This window comes from Apostichopus japonicus, chromosome 4 (genome assembly GCF_037975245.1).
Source record: "Apostichopus japonicus isolate 1M-3 chromosome 4, ASM3797524v1, whole genome shotgun sequence".
NCBI classification, from domain to species: domain Eukaryota; kingdom Metazoa; phylum Echinodermata; class Holothuroidea; order Aspidochirotida; family Stichopodidae; genus Apostichopus; species Apostichopus japonicus.
This window is the reverse complement of record NC_092564.1, coordinates 28,920,096-28,943,630: the sequence shown is the minus strand read 5'-3', so window position 1 is coordinate 28,943,630 and position 23,535 is coordinate 28,920,096. Positions and strand designations below refer to the sequence as shown.

Here is a 23,535-nt window from a genome sequence, read left to right as displayed (position 1 = left end):
AAAATTAGACGTGGAGTAGAAGACACCCTTGTTTTTGTTATACACTAATTTCGTGTAATTATCTGACCGGGAAAGGCTTTCTGTCTATAGATTTCTATTTTTTTCATAAATCATAAATCAGTTCCCCCCCCCCCCCCGCATGCCCCACACAACACCCAATTACAAAATATACTTCAGATTCGTAATCAGCGTGTCGCGAACTACCAGAAAAGATACACATTTATCGCCTTTGCGACAAAAAGTTTTTTCACCTTTAAAAACCGTAAGCAGTTTTATCCAAAATTTATGCCAAAATTTGACCCATTTATTCATAAATGTCAAGATAAAACTCAAGATGACAAACAAAGGTTTGATTTGACTGCTTTGAAATCACGTATCACTGACAAGATGCGTCGAGCGCTCTCTTATGAAACTTCTTTCGCTCAGTTTGCAACTTAAGAGGAACAATAGAAAAACTTTTAGGGGCAACAAAAGATTTTAAACCTTTGTTCGTCGTAAAAGTTTTTCGGTCTTACTTTTGCAAGTTTGAGGTGCAAAAATTTGTTGTCGCAAAATCGATAAATGTGTATCTTTTCTGGTAGTTCGCGACACGCTGATTACGAATCTGAAGTTTATTTTGGAATTGGGTACCAAGAAGAGGTACTTTTTTAACTTTTCAGACAAAAAACCTATTTTTGGCGCAAATAAAATTGTCAAAAATTGACCCAAAATCGATTTAGCCTCAGGATGCTCATTTCTTTTATACGTGATTTGACTGCTTTGAAATCACGTATCACTGGCAAAATGCGTCGAGCGTCCTCTTGCGGCCTCGTTTTTGGTCAGTTTTTAACTTCAGAGGAACAATAGGAGAGCGAAAAACTTTTAGGACGAACAAAGGTTTTGAAATCTTTTGTTCACCCTAAAAGTTTTTCGCTCTCCTATTGTTCCCCTGAAGTTGAAAACTGACCAAAAACGAGGCCGCAAGAGGGCGCTCGACGCATTTTAATCTTTTTTTTTTATCTTTTCCTTCCTGAAGTACAAGTATTAGATACGAGCACCCTTTTTCAACAGTCTCTGTGGCGCAGTGGTTAGCGCTCTGGACTGACAAGTGCTCTATCATGAGTTCGGAACCCAGTAAGGACAGTTTTCCTTTTACTATTCTTATATCTCTTTCCTTCCATTATGAACCTTAAATATTAGAAACGAGCAACAATTTTCAACAGTTACAGTGGCGCAGTTGGTAGTGCCTGTACCTGGAGAGCAAGACCAACTCCTTGTCTAGGGTTCAAACCCCAGTGAAGGCAGTTTTCCTTTTACTATTCTTATACCTCTTTCCTTCCATTATGAACCTTAAATATTAGAAACGAGCATTATTTCTTAACAGTTGCTGTGGCGCAGTGGTTAGTGCTCTGGACTAAGAGAGACAGACATCACACTGTCATGAGTTCAAGACCCAACCAGAGTCTTTTAGTTTTCTGTTCTTTGGAGTAGGTGGAAGTATAAAGGTAAGAAACGAAGGTTACTTTACTGGGAACCAAAATGGTGTGATCGGTTGTTCCATCTGCAATGATACTGAGCAGCATGGGTTCAAGCCCCGGTTGGGCCGGTGAATTCTGTAAAAGGAGCTCGTCGGTACCCCCTTCCCCCCCCCGACAAGGCTCCTAAGCGGCACCCGAGTTGGCTGCCCCCCCCCCCCTCCCTGACAAGGCTTCCAAGCGGGTGAGGCGAGTAGGCAACCACCTCCCTCCCCGACAAGGTTCTGTGGAGGTGTATATATTTTACCAACAACCAGATCTTTAAATATTGGAAATGCATCCTAAGGTAGCTGATAGACAAAAAAAGTAGGCATCACAAGGTCCCTGGTTCAATTTCAACTCATGCTCTTCTTTTTTATTCTTCCAGTGAAAGCACAAGTTAAAAAAAACTCACCACACATTTTTCACATTTTCTCAGTTTGCAGCTTACAAGTAAAACACAACCAAAACTTGCAAATAAACAAACTGTGTCCACTTAGTGACAACAAAATATTGCATCTATATCAAACCCCCCAAAGAGAGGAGTTTAAGCACTCTCCAGACAGGGGGCAAAGAATTGTGATTTTCTTGCCATATAATTTGCACAAAATCCCACTTGACTATCTGACTGATGTAGAGTCAAGTGAGTTAACATTTGTTCAAGAATTAAGTGAGAACCAGAAATGATCAGACAATTCAAACTCCCTAGACCACAAAACATGTACTAACTCACTCTTTGGACAGTCACTGATAACGTTTTTACAGTACATAAGTTTTATGGCCAAAAATGGATTAAAATCCAGAAAGAACAGTCTTCCTTTTATGTGAAATATAGACCCATAGATGTTGAATATGTATGAGCATGGACATTACCTTTTACCTTTTTTGAGTTAGCAAATCAGCTCTGCCACCAACCTACCCCTTCAATACACTGAAATATTTTCAAAACCAAAGCCATCTAGTATATATAGACTACACAGAAGAAGGCAACTTTTCAGACAGCCTGTTTACCCCCTTTGGACTCAACTAGTGACAATTACTGCCAGGAATCACTTAAGGTGTGTTTTAAGATCATCAAACACATGATTACCACTTCTGAAGCAGATATCATTTACCTGATTGACTGTTTTATGCATTTTTCAAGGTTACTTCAGACCTATCTGTAATTTGGGCCACTTCACAAACTAAAACTGAAGTTGACCAAATTATGTTCACCAAAAGGAAATGATTGCAATGTCAGTGGGGGCACCATCATACCAGGTGTGCGATTCATCCGACCTTAACTTTTGGAGTTATCAAGGTGGTCAGAATTTGACCCTAAGTGACCTATGACCTCTTCATAGAACATTCAGTTCTTGTACATTTCTGAGCATGAGGATAATCGCAGCTTTGATTTTGAAGCTATGTCGACAAGGATTTCAGGCTTTTGGCAGCTGATGACTCCAAGTTACATTTGACCTCAAAGTGTAATGCTAAGTGAGGGGGACCTACCACCTAACTATGACACTCTACCGATGCTAAAGATGTTCACTAAACTCGACTATGAGGTTTTTGTATTTTGGCCGCTGATGACCTCAATTGACCTTGACTCCGCTAAATAACTGGAGCAGCCAAAGAATTCAGTGCTGTAAATTTACATCCTAATTTTCATGAAATTCATGCAAGATATGCTTGGTGAGTCATCCCATTTACAAGTTGGAACATCACATAAACATACGTTTACCTGCGTACATACACCCTTAGCTTCCTTTTTGCACTTTGGCTAGGAATCAATTGAAGATTCCTGGCATAGGATACTTAAAAATTCCTCTCTTCTGAATTTACAGACTCTTTAGGCATTAGATTATCTTTTAGCATCATCACATGACCATCCTTAACGAAAAACGTTTCATAATTTCCATCTGTTAATCTGAGGAAATTTTCAACAAGATACCCCTGAGAATAGCACTTTGAAAACATGCAAGAGAGAAAAAAACACCAGTATATTTAGGTGCAGGGCAGAGATGGTCTTATGGTATTGCAGAAGTAGTCAAGACTATGCATGAAATATAGATAGATTTCTGCAGAAAAAAGTGTTTTAAGTACAGCTTTCATAACAGTATTCTCCATTTTATCTGTTGCTATTTCAAGGGAAAAAAACTGCATATCCTTAGTGCTTCAATATTTACACACATGGTCATACAAAAAAAAAAGTAAAAAAGCTTACATATATATATATATATATATATATATATATATATATAAATTTATATATATATATATAAAATGTATATATATCTTTTAAGAAGCTGCAATATCGGTGGCTCAAAAAGTTTGTGATCCTGAAAGTCCGAGACTGGCAGGACTATCTGGTAGCTGGATCGAATCACTTTCCGATGCTTCTTCTACTTTAGTCCTATTTCTAATCCTTTTGGAGGAAACTTCCATCGGCTTGTCTCTTTGGATTGATGAAGCGTTCCGCACGTCGCTACAAGAATTGGAACGAAGTCTTCTGGAGGTCTCTCGGGAGCTGTTCCATGGTGGAAACCATAGGTGGTTCTGTCCATAGAAGAGTATGAAAGAAAATTACTAGATAGGAATACACAAGCCATTTAGACGAAAGTACTGTACTCTGCATAAAGTGTAGATCATGCATGTTACATTTAAAGACTCAAATGAGTCAACGATAGCCAATAATTTTAATAATAATAATAAGTTTATTATAAAATGTGAAAAAAAATTTAAAAAAGGAATATACTACAACATGAAGGCCAAAAGTATTTGAGTTGCAATAGAATTACAAGCTATATTACAATGGGAAGACATGAAGGAAAACTTCATAAAAAAATGACTTTAGGAACAAACTTCAGTTAATTTGTTTTGAACCATTGAAAAACGTGCTATCAGGCCAGGTTGGATTTTTATGCCACTTTTAATTTTTGAGGGTACAACCCTTTAATTTGCCGAGGTTCATCAGTTTAGAGTGACAAGACTATTTAGTCTAATACTTTAACCATTTAGCTCAGTTCCTCAGATCCAACACAAAATCACAAAAAGAGTTTTACCTGTCTCAAATGACATGTTTACAGTGGTAGTACAAATTTGTCAACTTTTGGATAGATGGTGTTTAATTTTTATTCCATGGGTGCAAGGGTGTTGTTGTTTTAATATCAAGTTTAAGGAACATGCTTTGGTTGAGTGAGTTATTAGAATGTAAAGCAATGGGTTAACATTAACATTAAAGCCTGTACTAGAAGAGCTGATAACATCATGAAGTTAGCCTTTAAAGGAATAAACCGAAGGTTTAGCATATTTTAACGGTAAATAGCTTGGAACTGGATCCGCAGTGTATGAGTGTAAAATCTCAAATTAACCTTGTTCTGGTGGACTACGACATTATTGTGTCTAAAATTCAGCCTACATTTGTCATTTAGGTAGATACTGAAGAAGTGACGGATATGAAGTCGTGCTGTCGAGGAAGGAAACTTTCTTTTACAATTTTATTAATTCTTATTCTCATTTCATTATCTGACAATAACACGGACAGAGAAATGTACTACATCTCAAACCAACCCATAATCAGAAAGCAAAGCCAGAATATTAAACTGGAGGGTGGAGTGGAGGCAGTAAGTAAGTGTTTACTATTTTTAATACATATGCTGAAAGTTTCTCCATTTTGTTTATCATTATATTGAGGATAACACTAGAGTTTCTGTTAATGGAAAGAAAATGCCCAATATCTTTGCACTTGTGTAGCAAGTCAGTCAATTTCATAGCAAGATTCTCTCAGGTAAATGAAGCAACAGAGGTTCGGAGAGGGTTTAGTGTTACTGGATATGTGTTTTGGTGGGGTTACAGACAAAATCTAAGAGATGGGGAATCTAGGTCCCACCCCTGGCTGCATCCAAAACAGCAAAATACTAAGTAACTGGGTGTTTATTTACAAATAAATTACAGGTCTTTAATTGAGATGGAGAACAACACACAATAACTGCAATGTCCCTAAATATTCCACCAAGACCCACCCCCCCTCTCCCATCCTCCCCAACCAGTTATCTCCTAGTCTCTTCATGTGTAGGGTTTCCGCAAAGATCTGACCCGACCCAACGTTAATATTGTTACACCCTTTTCAAGATTTTGCTCCAAATATATTTATATTTATGTCTCTGGGATTATAGGAAAAAAATTATCACTGCACAGAACAAAGCCTTATTTGTCAAAACAAACGTGACACAATGCACATACAATTTAAGGGAACCCCCCCCCCAAAAAAAAAATAATCATGCACAGTTACATATGGCAAAACTAATGGCAGGTATAATATTGTTTCCAATACACTAGTAACTGGACAGCTACTTTCATGATGGGTAAAAAGAGCAATTTGCTTTGCGTTAATACTTATTCAGTTCTAGGAAAAAGGGAAAGAGCTTGTTATCCTTACAATATTCACCAAATGTACTTTACACTAAATCTGAGGACGAAGGAAATAAACTTGATGTATTCTTTAACGTTCAGAAAATTCCACTCTCCTCAACTCTGTTGTACTCCATCCCCTTCAGTAAGACTGAATATTACTAAGTGATATTTCATCACGGTTAGGGATACTTCTTTCCGAGGGTGGGGTGGGGTTGGCGGGAGCATAAAATTTAACAACTGCACTCATTCAATACAAAAACTTGGTATCAATTCCATTTAAGTTAGGTAACATCTTCGCTTGCGAACTACCATAAATCGAACATTTTAACCGAATTTAAACTTCCCTAATTTATGCTTGACACTCCTGCTGCACGTGCTCGGGTTAATTTAGCAGCGAAGTAAATCTTTGAACGCAAGACAGACTCATTGGTTAGTTTTGAAAAACATTCGAACTTTCTTCGCACATGACCATATGTGTGACCAGCTCACAAACAATAGTCCTACAACCCATTGTCTCCAGCATACTGCTACCAATAATTTATACAATGCGAGCATCATATCCATCTTGTACTCTCAACGTAACAAACCCAAAAGGAAGAAACTTGAAAATGTACCTGGCTCTTCCTCCTTCTGTACGGCTTTATGAGATTGAACGACCCTTTGACCTAGCATCTTGATCTCTGCTACCAGTGTCTTCACGGAATCCTCTGATTTTACTATGCTGTCCTTCAACGTCTAAGCAGAAAGATGGATTAATAATCAATCACGCAAAGATGGATTAGTATTCAATCACGCAAAGATGCATAAATAATCATCATTGCTTACAGATTTCTCTTTTGTTATATAACCCACAGGGGAAATGAATTCCACCCCACCAAGATGGGGAATATTTTCACTTTCATTAAATGACTAGTTAACTTTTTCCCCATAAGGTCTGTTCATACCACCATCTCTTATGCTATTGTCGCGTTACAGGAGCAGACGCCACCTACTCTCTTCGTTGGGATCTGGGTAGGAGTTGAAATTCAAGCTCCAAGGAATGAGCTGGAGCTTGTGGATTAAACACCAAATGTTTCATCCCCTACAGCAGTGGGTAGTTTCACTCAACATTCTATTAAACACGAAATGTAGTGTAAGCAATGAAACTTGAAATTTTCAATAGGTTACATGATGCTGCATGTTAGTCGCAATGTAACCTTGCATCTAATGATACTAAACACCAACAATGTTAGGACAGCCCTTGAACAAAGCAATTAAACTTACATTAAACTAATGAAACTATACTCAAATTGACTTTGAATGATCCATTAAGTAATAGTTTTGTCATCTCACCTTCATTCTGTCATGGATTGCTTCATTAGTCATCTTAATTCCCTGCACACCTTGAAGGTAGCCATCTTTATCAATCATATCTTTCCTGTCAAGAAAAACAGAAAAGAATGGAACTTGCCTACTAAACTTCCTTGTAATGGGATCTTAGCATCTATTACGATTAAAACATAAGACAAGATGGCAATCCATGGCATCTTATCTCTCCTATGATGGAATGGATCTACTATGAACTTTGACCTTGACCCTTAAGTTCTAATTTAAAATTTGTCCAATTATAGTCTACATATTTTGTGGTTTAATGACTTTTTCCAACATACTAACAAGCAGAAAATGGCTACAGTTTCTGGGTATTTGACCTTTCACCTATGACATTTATACCAATCACTCAAGATCAAGTTTACAGTACATGGTCAGGCACCTACCCACCAAGTTTGAACCTGATCGGACTTACAGTCTAGGAGACACGACACACTCTTTTGCACAATTTAGACTAATTTTAACTTTAACTCAATTGACCCGTTAACTACAAGCCTAAACAGCTAAATCTGTCTTGTTTTAAACTTTGTCTCTTCATTCTCTACATATAATGTGGTTTAATGCCTTTATCCAACAAGTTGGCATGCAGAAAATGGCTAAAAACCAATTTTAGATTTCTTGACCTTCGACCTCTTTAACGTCATCAATCACACAAGCATGAGTTAACATGGTCAGGCTCCCACCCACCAAGCTTGAACTCGACAGGACTTGGGGTCTAGGAGGAGTTTGCGACATACTTAATTTTGCTCACTCACTATCAAACATACACACATCCACCCACCTGCCCACCCACCCACGCACACTTACTCACTCACTCACATTTCTGATGTGGGATGAAGTACAATATCTCATCTCCCTATACATTACATGAAGTGAGGTGAGACCAAAACAAACTCAACACAAAGTCACAAACAGTTCTGCTTTACAGCAAGAAATAGAAAGTGGCGTACTTTAAAATGCACCGTGCAGTTTTCAGTACAGTCAACTGTTTAGAGTGTAAATTTAAAGATCATATCGTTACTAGCAGCTTATTTTAGCTGCCCACCCCTCCTCCACTCACCCCCACCCCAAATCGACTTCTATTTACCTTCCCAATCCTTTACAACTTGAGATAGTTTAAAATGTTGTTACCAAGACACAGCGTTACCTTTCAACCAGTTACATTTATGGTAAGTAAACATTCAGTTTGGGATTATCCAATAACTTGTCTCAATAAAGTACATTGCATTTACTTTTCCCGGTCAGTTTCTTATTTTTGAATTGTTTTACAAAAGAATAACACATAGATAATATGTTGCCAGCTGACGAAACCTTGGTTCAAATAAAACATGTTTAGAGAGTGAAACTTACTTATGACTGGTTAAAATGTCCCTGTAACTATCGCTACCACTGGACTCCGTGTTCAGAGATGAGCCATGCTTTTCCTCGGACTGAGCCGCATCTCCTAAATTTTCTATAGGGACCTTTTGTGGGGAGAATAAACTGCAGCGCAAGATGAAAGAAAAGAGAACCAACAATGTAGACAGACAGAGGGTGAAAGAAGAAAATCAAAACACACTCAATGAACGTAAAAATATGAACGTCAGGAAGCAGGTCGATGGCAAAATACCTCTTGCGGTAATGAGCTTAAATATCATCCATCACTGATAGCAAAAACTGTGGTATGCCTTTTAACCCTTTCAATGCCTTAGGTGCCCTCTTGATCATCCTACAACTTTATCATCAAAGTCAGGGCTCTAAGATTGTCCAAAAATCCAGCGAAATTTGTGCCAAGAGCCAGTAAATATTGAGCAGCTGCAGGAAATGTTAAGGTTTTGATGTACAGTTTTCAAAAAACCACTGAAAAAAAAGTTGCTCTTAAAATTCTGTCAATCCTACATGTTTTTTCTCACTCTGGAAACCATGCCCCTTGGTGTCTTTTCACAAGTGTATGTAAATAGCCTGGTTTTCCTACTAAAACTACAAAGTTGCCGTAGTGCCCCTGCCATCTCAATGAAAATCAAAGACAATTTCTAATTCTGTCCCTCGAAATAGTGGTTGTGCCCCTCCGGATTCTTAATGAGAGTACATTAATAAACTGGGTACTTAGGTAAAAACTGCAATTGCTGATTTAAGGCACCAAACTGCATTAAATAAAAGCTTTCAATATATAAATATCTCTGCAAACTACTGCTACTGCTATTTCTGCCACATACAGTAGCCGGATAGATTTATAACAATCGAGAAAAAAATACCACCTTTGTTGTTCTACTCCACCTTTTGACCTTTTGGCATCAAGTCGAATTCCCATGTTGACATTAAAAAAAGATGCCTCCCAATAATAAAGTTGGTGTGATTGCCATCAGAAATGTTTGAAAGGATAATTTATAATCAATATGGGGAGTTTACAAGCCACAGCAGTGCAAAGTTTTGGTATTTTGTGGTTTAATCATTAAGTGTATTAAAACCATAAAATGAGCAACCATTTCTTGTGAGATAACGTGTGGCGTTTGCAGAAACATATGTACCAAAAAATATCAGGTTTTTTTTTACTCATTAAGTAAGATACAGAAAGTGCTTAGTATTATTATAATAATAATATTATTATTATTATTAAAGTTATCACTTTGACGTCTGCATGACTAGCAATACATATTTCAATGTTCAATTTGGAATATTTTACTCACATTCACAGCATATCAGCCAGCGACGTAGCCAGGAATTTGAAAGGGGGGAGCACTTTTTGAGATTGATAAGGGGGTCCTTTATTTGTAACATTTAGCATAATACTTCATGAACTATGGGTTGTGAACTGTGATAAGTATGGTAAATATCTCCAGAAATCAACAGCTGCATTTATCATTCTCCAAGCTATTTCATGTATACAATTTGAAGCTGTGATAAACATCACCACCAGTTCCATGCTTTAGTTGGGCAGTATCAATTATGTTCATATTTCTGTAAAAGGTTCGTAGCGGGGACCTAACACAGATAACCTTGTAATAATTTTGATCAGCATCACAACTGCTGATTTAATACTCTCACTTGTATGTACTGGATGTTCCCTTGCATCATTCAATAAGTAACATTAGGAGTGCAATGCAAATGTCAGAATGTAACATTACACAGGGTCAAGCTACAAAACTACATCAATAAGCATTCACTTAAAGGACTAGATACAGTAGATGTGCCAACCATACTGCCTATCATGTTCAAAGTGAAGTAGAGTAAAATTGACACAGGTAAAATCACAGTGTTGATCCAAATCTTCCAATTGATCTTTGCAGATCAACAGAAATAATATATTTTGAGAGAACTTGCCATTCCATTATACATACGCAGGACGACCCCCCCCTCTCCACCCCTACCTCCCTCACCCCCCTCCCCCTAAAAAAAGACAGGAAAAGTTCATTCCATATTTAGGATGAAGAAATAATTTTGGGAGATTCTGACAAACTGATTTACAAAGTCAGGTGCTCTCCCATGAAAAGGTACAGGTACTATTTCCTTTAAAGTTTCCTCTAATAAGAAGGCAGTATACTTACTGTGAATTACTGGTGCAAAATGGGCAAGGAAAAGGAACAAACAATAGTGAACCAGACTTGCACAGTCAATCCACAGGAAGTATCTGTCGCAATAAGCTTTTGAGCTTCCAATCTAGATATATCATGCTTAAATGGTGGGTATTACAAAGACATATACATACACATGAATCAAGATAACAGCACTGGTTTATAATTTCATCTGAAATGATTTTCCTTTTAAATCTCTCTTCATGAAAATATCAGTCACAGCAGTCGGTTAAAAGAGATGGGCAAAGTCTGGATGTACAAATCAATAAAATAAATCAGCAAACTACGTTACTTGCTGCCTCTTTAACCATGACATTTACTTCAAGTACTGTTAATTGTTTACTATTGACTATGGCCTACCCTGATTCTCCTTCCCTCTGTAACTGTTTACGATTCTTGTGCTTTTGGTAGTCAATAGTAACAACAGGGTTTCTGGCCTTGTCAATGGAGGAGGGCTGTTTGAAAATAAGGGAGAATAATTAATAGGTTAGGAGAAAGCCAGCTTTGTGAATCATTGCATTATAAAACCAGAACAAAATACCATCAATATAAAGTTTTGATGACAGTTTCACTGCATTTGAGTATTTATCAACTTCAACGAAAGCAAAAGCAATAGAAAACAGTTACTCAAATGTCTTACAAAAGATTTCAGCTGAGTTGACTTTGCTGTCATCCATGATGTTTTAACAGGTGTTGGCAACAGAGTTAAGGGAAACTTGGGTCAAAGGCTCCAAACTTTTTGAGTTGTCTAAAGAGCCACACTATAAAAATTGAAAACATTTTTTTTTCCCTTTTTGATTCCTTGCCAGAGGCAAAAGGAATTTATGCGACGGTGATGGTGTGTGGACACTTCTGCTTGTAAGCAGGATATCTCAAAGGGGTGTGATGGTGTGTGGACACTTCGGCTTATAAACAGGATACCTCTAAGAGGTGTGATGGTGTGTGGACACTTTTGCTTGTAAACAGGATACCTCAAAGAGGTGTGATGGTGTGTGGACACTTCGGCTTGTAAGCAGGATATCTCAAAGAGGTGTGATGGTGTGTGGACACTTCGGCTTATAAACAGGATACCTCTAAGAGGTGTGATGGTGTGTGGACACTTTTGCTTGTAAACAGGATACCTCAAAGAGGTGTGATGGTGTGTGGACACTTTGGCTTGTAAACAGGATACCTCAAAGAGGTGTGATGGTGTGTGGACACTTTGGCTTGTAAACAGGATATCTCAAAGAGGTGTGATGGTGTGTGGACACTTCAGCTTGTAAACAGGATATCTCAAAGAGCGAAACGATTATGTCAGGCATAGTAGAGACTGGCAAGGAATCACCAAGTCATTTGACTTAATGTTTTTTTTTATCTGGAGTTAATATTTTCAGTGTTTGACCTTTGGACTATTGACCAACACAAAGGACAAGGGTAATGTTATACAAGAAGTATCACAAATACTTTGGAGTTTGTCAGTCCTGTACTGGTGGATGTAAGAGTCCTTCATAGTCATATTGAGCTATAAAAGCCATGTATATGTTTTGTCATACATAGCCTACAGCTTTTTGGGACTACATCAGAAATACATGCATTTTCTGAATATTTCAGATAATTAGTCCAATGGAATTGCATGACATCATATGCCTTACAGTATAAACAAAGCAGAAATACTAGTTACCTGTATGCAAATCTCTTTGCAGCATATGCAAGAATGTGAGAACATTTTCTAGTCCACTAGTGTGACTGTGAAAATAAGGATAGAACTTTGTTCTATAATTGTGAATTATGATATCAAATTGACCATGAATAGCACCATCAATTGAAAATGTTCATTAAATTTGATATTGAGCTGGCATGGAATTGGTGCAAAGATACACTGTAGACACTAAGACAAACACATAACTCACATAAGTTTAAGCATGATACTGAGATGTGAATTGGATGGATGAATTAAGTTTAATAACAGTATAACTGAAAGCAATGGTGTCACTGGGGTTTAAATGTTGTGAGATAAACTAGTTCTGACATTGCTTTAGTAAATGACAATGCCCCTTATATATATCCTTAACATCTACCTGAACCGTGTGTAGTAGTGCACGTTATGGCTGAGGCGTTGACAAGGGCGTAGGAACCGGGGGGGCTGGGGGGCTCCAGCCCCCCCAGTGAAAAATGTGGAGGGGCGGAAGTATCATTCCGCCCCCCGCTTCGCAAGTCAGAAAACCCCTTTTTCATTTCCAAATCAGAAAAAAAAATCTCATTTGGAGCACCAAATTGCATCTAAGGCCAGGTGAAAATACAAAATTAAGTTTACAAAATTGAGTGGGTGTTGAAGTGTGCTATATTGCACCAAATTGCATCTGAGGCCACTTGGAAATGCAAAAAATTCCAAAGGGGAGGGGGACACCCCCTCCCCTTAGATTCCTCCCCCAGGCCGGCCATCAGTCTTCAGCCCCCCCACTCAAAAGTACCTTCCTACACCACTGGGCGTTGTTCAAGAGCAACTTCCCGTAGTGTTAGATGTGCGGAAGACCCCTCCTGAATTTTTTGACTCACAGTTCTCTCCCAAAAGACCATGTTCACTCTTGGCTGTGCCACCTCTTATTCCAAAATTCCACTGATGTCTGCCTACCAAATGATGTAAAAGACCTGTCCAACGTGCCTAATTGATAGGGTAATATGTGTTAGTTTATGTGACATTTATTCACAAAATCCTTATGATACCACTGTTTGGTTGAAAGATGGGCATCAAAAGGACACAGTGTTACACAGTATGTAAGGCTATTTTCAGATTCCTGCATATGTGTTAGGTGTGCACAGGAGTTCAATGATTGATGTGAGGTAATCATGTCAGATATCAATAACAATGCTTGCAAACTCATGATACAGATGCTGTTTAATAGGTGTAGGTTCAAGGGATGCTGTTTAATAGGTGTAGGTTCAAGGGATGCTGTTTAATAGGTGTAGGTTCAAGGGATGCTGTTTAATAGGTGTAGGTTCAAGGGATGCTGTTTGATAGGTGTAGGTTCAAGGGATGCTGTTTAAAAGGTGTAGGTTCAAGGGTGGAGAGCAAACTCATGGAATTGATACAGATGCTGTTTAATAAGTGTAGGTTCAAGGGATGATGTTTAATAGGTGTAGGTTCAAGGGATGCTGTTTAATAGTTGTAGGTTCAAGGGATGCTGTTTAATAGGTGTAGGTTCAAGGGATGCTGTTTAAAAGGTGTAGGTTCAAGGGTGGAGAGCAAACTCATGGAATTGATACAGATGCTGTTTAATAGGTGTAGGTTCAAGGGATGCTGTTTAATAGGTGTAGGTTCAAGCGGGCAATACGATTATGACTGACCTTGCACTGGTAACATAGATTTCTTCAAATGGGTTCAGTCCCATATTTCCCTTTCATAGACATTGCAGATTACATATTCAAATTACCTTGGGATAAACACAAGCAGTGTAACATAAATCTATCGAGTGGTCAAGGTTGTAAATGGGGCACATTTTTGACAATCTAAAGGAGAACATCAACTTTGAAAACATTCTTATTTACATTCATTTACTATGATAGCCCCCAGCCCCTTTTATTACTCTTACCAAGAAATGTAATCTGTCACCAGCTTGGAGCAGTACCAAAGGTGATTAGTTATGTTTCCAATCCAAGCACTCAGTGGTAGATTTGCAGCTCTTCTGGAAGCCTCTGCAATTTTCTTCCCAACGTTGTTTGCTCCATATGCCAAACACCAAAAGAGTGTAAAATTTCTGGTTTCTGATCTAAGCAAAGAAAAAGGGGTTCACAGGTTGAAAATGATGTGGTTTTTGTTGGTGGCAATATAGGTGAGGTCTCTTTGAATTTCAGTTACTGTTGACCATTTGTCAAAGCTATTAAAGCCCCAAGTTTCATTAAAGATTTATTTTCTATAACAAACGTATGCAATCTAATCAAGATGCGAGGTTACTAGGCCATTCACAAGTGATTTGGTTGCATCGTCAGTTAAATAACGCCTTATGTGACCGATATTTCAAGGACTCGCGTATCCAAACCTACAAACACTGTTAACTTGTTGGGGCATGTTCAATGTTCAGATGAGAGTCAAACATTACATTAAGATTTCTTACCGTTGGTGTTGGTGTGATAACAGAATCGCCAATATTTAATGAAATGTCATGTAGCTTATTATTGTGCATTCAATTCTCGATATCAGCTAAGCATTCGGATACTACATTCATTGCTTCCTTCTGTGCATCCTCACGTTAGGTTTAAACCACACATACAACTGTGTGTCGTCAGCATAAAAGTGGTAGTTTAATCGGTGACGTCGAATAAGATCGCCCAACAGTGCTGTTTACATACTGTACATCTTAGCACCTAAAACTGAACCTTGAGCCTTGAACCTTGCTTCAAGATGACACGTTCAGAATGATGATCACCGGTGGTCACAACTTGTCTGCGATCGCAGAGGTATGACGACATCCAGGACAAGGCATCTCCAGTAACACCAAATGTGTTCTCGAAACGTTGCAGTATGGTTTTGTGATCGAGAGTGTCAAAGGCTGCCGATAAATCGGGCATAATTAACGCAGTTACATATCCTTTGTCCAGGGATGATAAGAGGTTGCTCTTTACTGAGAATTATTTCATAGTTTGTTTGGCGCTGTATAAAAATTATGTATTATTAATACTTTAAGTAGTGCAGTCTCTGTTGAATCTCTTCACACAGGCTTCTACCCAGGGCTCTGAGGGAGCCACATGAAGTACTGCGACAAGCTTCTTCAGCCCATGATCTAGGGTGGCCATCTCTGATTTTATGGGATCTATGTATTTCACAATAAAACCATTGTTCAAACATCTGTTCTGTACTTTGTGGTTAGATTAACCAGAAGGAAGCCGATAAACAGCATTCTTTGCCACATTTCCATAGTAATGTGTATTGTAGAATGAAAAGACATAAACACAATAAACATATAAATATCATTGCACTACCTACCCAATAGACTGTCACAGCAGTCACTACAGTCTTGTTTGTGATCCTTACTGGTGATGTGCACAATTTTTTTTTAAACAAATTGGTACAGGGATGGCTCTCAACAGCTGCTGAATGCTCCCCAGGTAAGTTATGAAGGTTGTGTCTTCTTGAAACAGCATCAGCATCAAAACTGGTGTCCTCATCTCCTTCTGTTGCATCACTATAACTTTCTTCATCATCCTGGCCTGAGGTGCACCTTCAGCCTGATGGCTTAGTATGAAAAGCAGAAGTTGTTGTTACAACACTCACTAAATGTAATTGAATATCAGCTCTTCATCTTTCAAGCTTCAAATGACCTTTGATCTCCACCACTGTACTCAATGGGGTGCCCCTATATACTAAATACAAATTCAGTCCAAGCTGCTCTCCTTGAGATATTGTGATTGTAAAGTAGGTGTCACAAACACACGCACACAAGCCAACATGACTGCAACAGTTCATTGAGACAAAGGTTACTAGTTTCAAAAAATTTTATGAGACTTGCATATGAATCATCGTCAGGCTCCATGATATCAATATAATCTGACATATATCTAGCATTAAATGAACCAATTAAGACAAACATGACAATTTTAGTAACTATTCACTTATAGACAAAGGTTTTTGCTTTTACAACAGTTAAATGGGTCTCCAAAATTCCATCTGAAATATTCTTTAAAATAAGTTTGTAACATTGGGGTCTTGCTAGATTTGTGAAATGGCCTACATTTCTCTTTCTTAGTCATATAACCATATGTTAGTTCATCTGTTACTGATCATAATGGACCAATAGAAATCAAAAAATCTTCTCCTTTAGGGGGGGGGGAGGAAAGGGTGGAGGGGGAGGAGAGGGGTAGATGGGAGGAAAGGGGGGTAGCTGGCATAGACTTTTTGCATGGCTTCAGCTAGGAAATGTTGTGAATTATTTCTGTGTGAAAGTAAATATTCTGGAAGGAGATCTGGAAAATGTGATATGTTTGTATAAAAATCAGCGTTCCGTACAAACTTGAGTAGATTTGACCCCCCCCCATCCCGGCCCCACCCAAATACTCCTACCATATCTTTTGTAGGTGTACTTAATGGACATGATTAGCCATTCAATATTTTAGTTAGCCACACCCTGCACTATGATTAAGAATCACATAAGTGTCAGTCACCTCATGACTTTATCATGCACCGCTCTACCAGATGTAGAGTACTTGGATTTATAGATGAGATGAAAGCACAACATGTAGTAAAACATTAAGACATGCACCTTTAATGTAGACCAGTGCATTAAGGATTCACTTCATTAATTAGTAGTCAAACATCTTACACTTTCAATCCTGGGCATTGGCAGTTTTATTTACTCATATCTGGACTAGGAATCTTCAAGAGTTATTGCATCTACTTATTTAATAATACTTACTTGTCAGCAGATTTCACAGAAATCACTGATGAAGATGTGGATGCATGGCCCTGGCATCTGGTTTCCTCAACTGTCAATTTAAAGATATTTAAATTAGTCATATGATGGATCTCAAACATCACAGCCCCTTAATAAGCCCACAGATATTGATAATCATTATTTAAACAACTTAAAATGAGATGGTTTCTTCTTTGTTTAATATTCTGTAATGTTCTGTATTGCAATTACTACATTATGTACAATATTGAACAGGAATATGTGAATTAATGAGGAAATAATTCACAGATCATGTCAAGGTTTATGCAATGCTACCTCTGTTGACCTTGAGCAATAGTACATCAATGCCTTTCACACTCTTAGCAATATACTCCTCCAAAACATTCTCCTATATATGTCTCCTGACCCTCGTAATAGGCCTTTACATACATTTCACTTTTTTCTCTGCATGAGTAATGGTTTGGCCTTGTCATTGCCTGCTTCTAACTCTACTTCTAAAATTTGACCAAATGTTAAGCTACTGTTGTAAATTTCCTTTGCGGCTTGTTTCCTTCATCACCCTATGAATGTTATATGTATGATACTGAGTACAGAACTTGCTGTCTTGTAATTTTAATTTCTTATGTTCAATCTAGGAAGAGGAAGAAGAAAGGTGGTAATATGAATTTGTTAGGAGATGGTGAGTCAAATGTCTATTGAAGAATATAGTGCCATGCCTACAGTTGCTGCTCAACCGCTATATATATAGCTACAGAGAACATGCATTCTCACATTTGATAATTTAAATTATGTTTGTGCACTGATAATAATGTTAACAAAACCATTTCATCCATTCCTATGTTCCAACCATGGATGGACTTAACTTAATTCAGAGGCCAGGGATCCCCAGTGTTAGAAAATACCGGGTCAAAGACAAACTGAGTCTGGACTCTGGTCTCAGTCTGGACTCAAGTACTACAGTACTGCAAAATAGTGTTACACGATAATCACAACAGCTGTTTCAATATATTCCACAATGATGATTACATTTAACACAAACATTTTATATAATCTGTCCCGGTTCTCCTAACATCAATACTGTTTACTCACATCCACTTTTACAAGGCTCAGGTCACATTGGATTGGTCTTAGATAGATAGGTGCCTTTCCACAGATCGACTGCATTGGCTGTGTACCCCTTGCTGGATATGGAATAGCATCCAGCACTTTGTTGGGAGTATTAGCTTTCAGGTATTCAAAGCCTCCACCAACTCTTAGTTTTAGATAGGCATGTAACACCTTCTCCTATTGTAAAGCTGTGTAATATTTCTTCACAATGACCTTTAAATAAATTTCAAACGGGTAAATCTCAGAACTTGACATATCAAGCACCATGGTTGGTAACTTCCCCAGTGCAACTTGCAACTAAAATCTTACTATGCCAATTGAACAAGTGTTCACTTTAAATATTTGATGCATAATACCCCAGGGTTAGCCGATTCCTGATATTGACCATTCTATCAACTAGGCTTCAATGCTCCCTCAACTCCTAACAAAGAGACACTATGAACAAAATTCTTTCTGAGAGTCAAAGTAGACACCCTGGGGATGGGGCCAGATCTTTCCATGAAAAAACATTATTTTAATACTGACCATTCGACCTGTTAGGAGATGATCTAGAAGTCAGGAAGTTGTTCTATCTGACTAAAAATGAGCCAAGATTACTTGTTGTAGACATTTAACCAACGATGAAAGGTAAACTATCACCACCTTTCATAAAGAACCATTCAGTGCTTTGTTTTCAATGTGTGTTCCATTTCCAGGTTTGAAAACTTACAACAAATAACTTTTTGACTGAGAAAATACAAATGCTGGCCATAATTTGAAATTATATAGATCTACCAGTATACTAGACAATAACTGTAATAACTCATTACTAACATAAATACAATTTGCTGATATGATTAGTTTATATTTCACAGAGCTATATATAGTTTCTATCTAGGATGAATACTAACCTTCATCAGATGACTGTAAGGCTATGGATGTGTTCTTCAGCAGCCATGCTGGTAATCAAAACTGTGAAAAAAATAGAAAAAGTTATGGTATCAAAGTTGTTAAAGGCAAGTGGAATGTTGCCCAAGAACTTACAGGAGGAAATGAGTGTCTCATACATGCATAGAGAGGAAATAATCATATAATGTATGTGAGGGTGATGGGTTGGTGAGGGTGATGGGATGGTGAGGGTGATGGGTTGGTGAGGGATGGTGAGGAGTTGGTGAGGGTGATGGGATGGTGAGGGTGATGAGGGTGATGGGTTGGTGAGGATGATGGGTTGGTGAGGGTGATGGGTTGGTGAGGGTGATGGGATGGTGAGGGTGATGGGTTGGTGAGGGTGATGGGATGATGATGGTGAGGGTGATGGGTTGGTGAGGGTGATGGGTTGGTGAGGGTGATCGGTTGGTGAGGGTGATGGGTTGGTGAGGGTGATGGGATGGTGAGGGTGATGGGATGGTGAGGAGTTGGTGAGGGTGATGGGATGGTGAGGGTGATGGGTTGGTGAGGGTGATGGGATGGTGAGAGTGAAAAGCCATAAAGCCAGTTGTCTTTGTGATTCCTTGCCAAATAACCTGCTCAAAATTCCACCTATCTGACATATGTGGACCAACTGTGTTTAATTTGTCCAAGACTTATATGAGAACCAGAGAAGATCAGAGATGTCCATCTTTTATCTGTAGCACTCACTTGTGGGTATGAACCAATTAATTCACTGGCAAGGATTTTACAGTAACCAAGTTCTATTACAAAATGTTTCAGTATCCAGAAAGAACAGTTTTCCTAGGTGAAATATAGACACATAGATCTATGAGCTATTTTACATTGGGCCTGTTCAATTTATGTTGACTATATATGTTGACTATATATGTTGACTATATGATCCTTTATACCTCCGTTACTCTCTCATACTAATCATATCCATTAAAAATTCCATTAGTAGGAGGCCTGACACTCCATTTAACACAGTAACATACAATTTACACACTATCATTATACCAAATATTAAGGCAAATCATGCTGACAGGTGCAAAGTTACTGATATTTAAAGAATTTCTACATTAATACGATACAATCAACATTTATGGAGGATAGATACCAATAAATTAGCACGAAAAATTAGAAAACGCAGACCAACATGGCCAAAGCTATTTGTTATAGGCCTCAGTAAACCAAGCCCAATCATTAATATTCATGAGATGTGCACCAAAACAAAAGGTATCATGAACTTCCCAACGTATTAACCACTCTAGTATGCATTTTGTAGAGATATTTTCAGCTAACAAGCTCATTGTCACATACACACCCAGACACCAACTTGGTTGCTTAGGTTTTAGTTGTATTCAGTATGGGAAGTAATTAACAAGGAGCCAATCAATTGTTTCAAGACAATACAACTCACTGATGTATGGTGTTTTCTCCTTCTTCAGCATCATAACTACTGTGTTTATATCTTCGGCATCAAAAATTCTGCATTGTTGATAAAGTAATGATAACAATCATATTTACATGGGTTCAATCCCAATGGAAACAAAATAATTTCTCACTGGTACATGTTATTTCTCAATGTTATATGTTATTTCTCACTGGTATATGTTATTTCTCACTGGTACATGTTATTTCTCACTGGTATGTTATTTCTCACTGGTACATGTTATTTCTCACTGGTACAAGGTCCACATCTACAGTAATCAACCAAGAAACTTTGGGAAACAAACCACAACTATATGGGTCCACAAATATAGGCAAGTATGGTGCCTGCGGACCCTCACATTCTCACATTTCGTGGTATGGCGTGAGCACTGACACATTCAATGTAAATATCGACACCTGTTGTGATGGCGCGGGTTATGACTTCTATACCCAACGGTCAAGGATAAACTTTTTCATTTTTTTCACAGCTCATTTGAAGAAAATACGAATTACTGTGCTTCTTTGTCCTTATGAAAAACCAACTCAGACAATGGGAGTTGAATATAACAAAATATATATATTTTCTTTTACCAACCCAAATCTCAGATGGGGGGGCACTCGGGGGGCACTAGGTTATCCAGGGGGGCACGTGCCCCCCTGGCCCCCCCCCCTTGGCGACACCACTGCATATATTGGCTCATTAACTATATAACCCAAGATTCCATTGTTAGACACACACACATAATCACACAGGAACATGCAGACTTCACTATGTCTGATCAAACCTCTCACCTCTAATCTAGGATTTTAACTTTCTTGCTGGTCTCTTCGCACAAGCCCCTTGAATGATGGTCTTTGAGCTTTGCATGGTGAATATCACACTGAAAATAAACAATGTTTGAGGTTATAATGATGCATTCATAGTTTCAATAGCTTTTGACAACTTTTCTGTGAGTCATCCTGTTCCAAAGTTTAATCTCTCCCTACCCCTCCTCCACACCCATACTCACCATTCCCCAATAACCTCCTTTTCTCTGCCCCCTCCCATACAATATGACAGGAAAAACTTATAATACATGACTTATAGACTGCTTCATTAATCTATGCCAAGAGTTTTAAAATGTATTTGTATCCTAATTGTCACAAGCAGTTGACAAACTGTCCATACTTATCATGCCTTATCGATAACATAATGGCAATCCAATAATTGCAAATATTTAAGTACAATCACAAACTACATTAGCAATACCTCCAGGCCAGCAAAGTTTGGTGTGAGCAACAAAAGTCAATATTGTGTTTCAACTGGACTCTTGACTCTGACATGGCTTGGACTCAGGACATGTTGAATTGGACTTGGTTTTGGACAAGTGGACCTCACTAAAGCACTTCTATTTGCCCCAATATTTGTTGCTTAAGATCATAGATGTTTATGAGGTCACAAGGGTCTACACTTAAGTTTGTGAATTTTGAAATGTCAAGTCAGAATTTCTTCAGTTTGTTGGCTTGGACATTACTCCTATGCTATACTAATATATGCAAGGCAAAGATTTCCACATTCTGGTAGTCTTCATTACGTATCGTAAATGACATGCATTTCATCATCGATGCCGCCCACGTACAAAGAGTCGAAATAAACCCCCTTTGTACAAAACCCTACCATTGAGAGTCTCAAAAGAAATCATAGAGAAAAAGGACCTTTCCCGAGAGTCAAATCCCCTCTGCGAACAATCTCTGTTATGCTGGGAGTCCCCGACACACTGTAAAAATTTAAAAACGACTCCCACCCTCTTGCAGGAAGACAGGGGAGATATAAAAAGGGGAACTTTCTTCCAGACTTTCATCATTGGGGCGTTCCTTTCACTCAGACTGGATAAGGCCTTTCGCGTCTCTCCAAGCCCGCTGGGTGAGAGCCATGTTCTCAAACTTTCTCAAATCTCTACTTTCCAATTTAAGAGTCACCTGGTCCGCGTGTCGAGGGTGGGTGCCCATAGAAGGAAGAACTTGGATTTATGTATACTTATGAGCTGCGAAAGGCATGCCATACATTGGAAAAGTACTTCTGGGACAAATATATAACTACTTATAAGACGGGGTTGACCGTGGGTCCTAACAGCTGCGAAAGGCATTCCGTAACTAAAAAATGTATTTATGGGACATGAAATGGGACTTGTGGCACATGGTCCTAACCACTGATAGTATACCTGACCCTGATGCTATGAGTACCATTTGTGGGTCCCATAAATTCACTTTCTTACGGGGTTGGCCGTAACTTCGGAACGGAGGGGGCTATGGAAAGGGGACTTGCATATGCAGCATGGAATTACCCCTAATGACATGACTTTGGGACCGATCAAATGTTCAGTCAGCTTTAATGCAGGGGAGGGGTAACCCCTGGTATAAGAGGGGTAAAATACATTGCTCAGCACCTAGAGTCATCTCCAGGGGGTTTTCAGTTTTTCTTTTGCTTCGCGCCCCTTCCTGCAGAAATATGGCTGAAAAAACAATCGTACACGTTTTTAACGACACATACAGCATCACATACAACCCCCAAAGCTACATCTGCTGCAAGGCACGAAGGCTCTGCAATATTGAGGAATAGATAGCGTCTCAGTAAGCCTCTCATTTTCGTATTAATTTAAACTTGACATATACATTGTTATAGAAATATTCATCATCCTCATGTTGGCCTCAATATTATGAACTTATGTAGTGAAGATCTATACAAAGAGGGGGTTGGAATATCGGCCGCTAATAACTGATGTAATTAAAACAATGATCATGTCTCTGCATTATCAACATTCCCCCCCCCCACCCACACACACATTTCCCTCTTAAGCCCTGAAGATTTCAGGTGTTTTTGATTAGCTACTTTCCCTAAACCAGATGAGGGTCATGCTC

At 38.5% G+C, this 23,535-nt stretch overlaps 1 protein-coding gene across 1 annotated transcript; it reads right to left on the bottom strand.

Moving 5' to 3' along the window:
* Positions 1-1,842: 1,842 nt before the first annotated feature.
* On the bottom strand, positions 1,843-19,763 carry LOC139967121 (uncharacterized). Its single transcript, XM_071970838.1, has 10 exons — positions 19,344-19,763; positions 18,280-18,474; positions 17,791-17,821; positions 17,194-17,263; positions 15,768-16,002; positions 11,168-11,262; positions 8,607-8,738; positions 7,221-7,305; positions 6,503-6,623; positions 1,843-4,031 (listed from the first exon to the last, which is right to left on the bottom strand). The coding sequence occupies exons 1-10, from the start codon at positions 19,761-19,763 to the stop codon at positions 3,961-3,963; spliced, it is 1,455 nt and encodes a 484-aa protein (XP_071826939.1). The 3' UTR covers positions 1,843-3,960.
* Between the last annotated feature and the right edge of the window lie 3,772 nt (positions 19,764-23,535).

Coding starts and splice junctions, on each gene's coding strand:
- LOC139967121 (XM_071970838.1), bottom strand. CDS start 19,763: ATGGCTTTTCACTCTCACCATCCCATCACCCTCACCAACCCATCACCC. Junction 18,475..19,343: donor ATTATTTCCTCTCTATGCAT/GTATGAGACACT, acceptor GCTTTACAATAG/GAGAAGGTGTTACATGCCTA. Junction 17,822..18,279: donor TGAGCCTTGTAAAAGTGGAT/GTGAGTAAACAG, acceptor TCCTCTTCCTAG/ATTGAACATAAGAAATTAAA.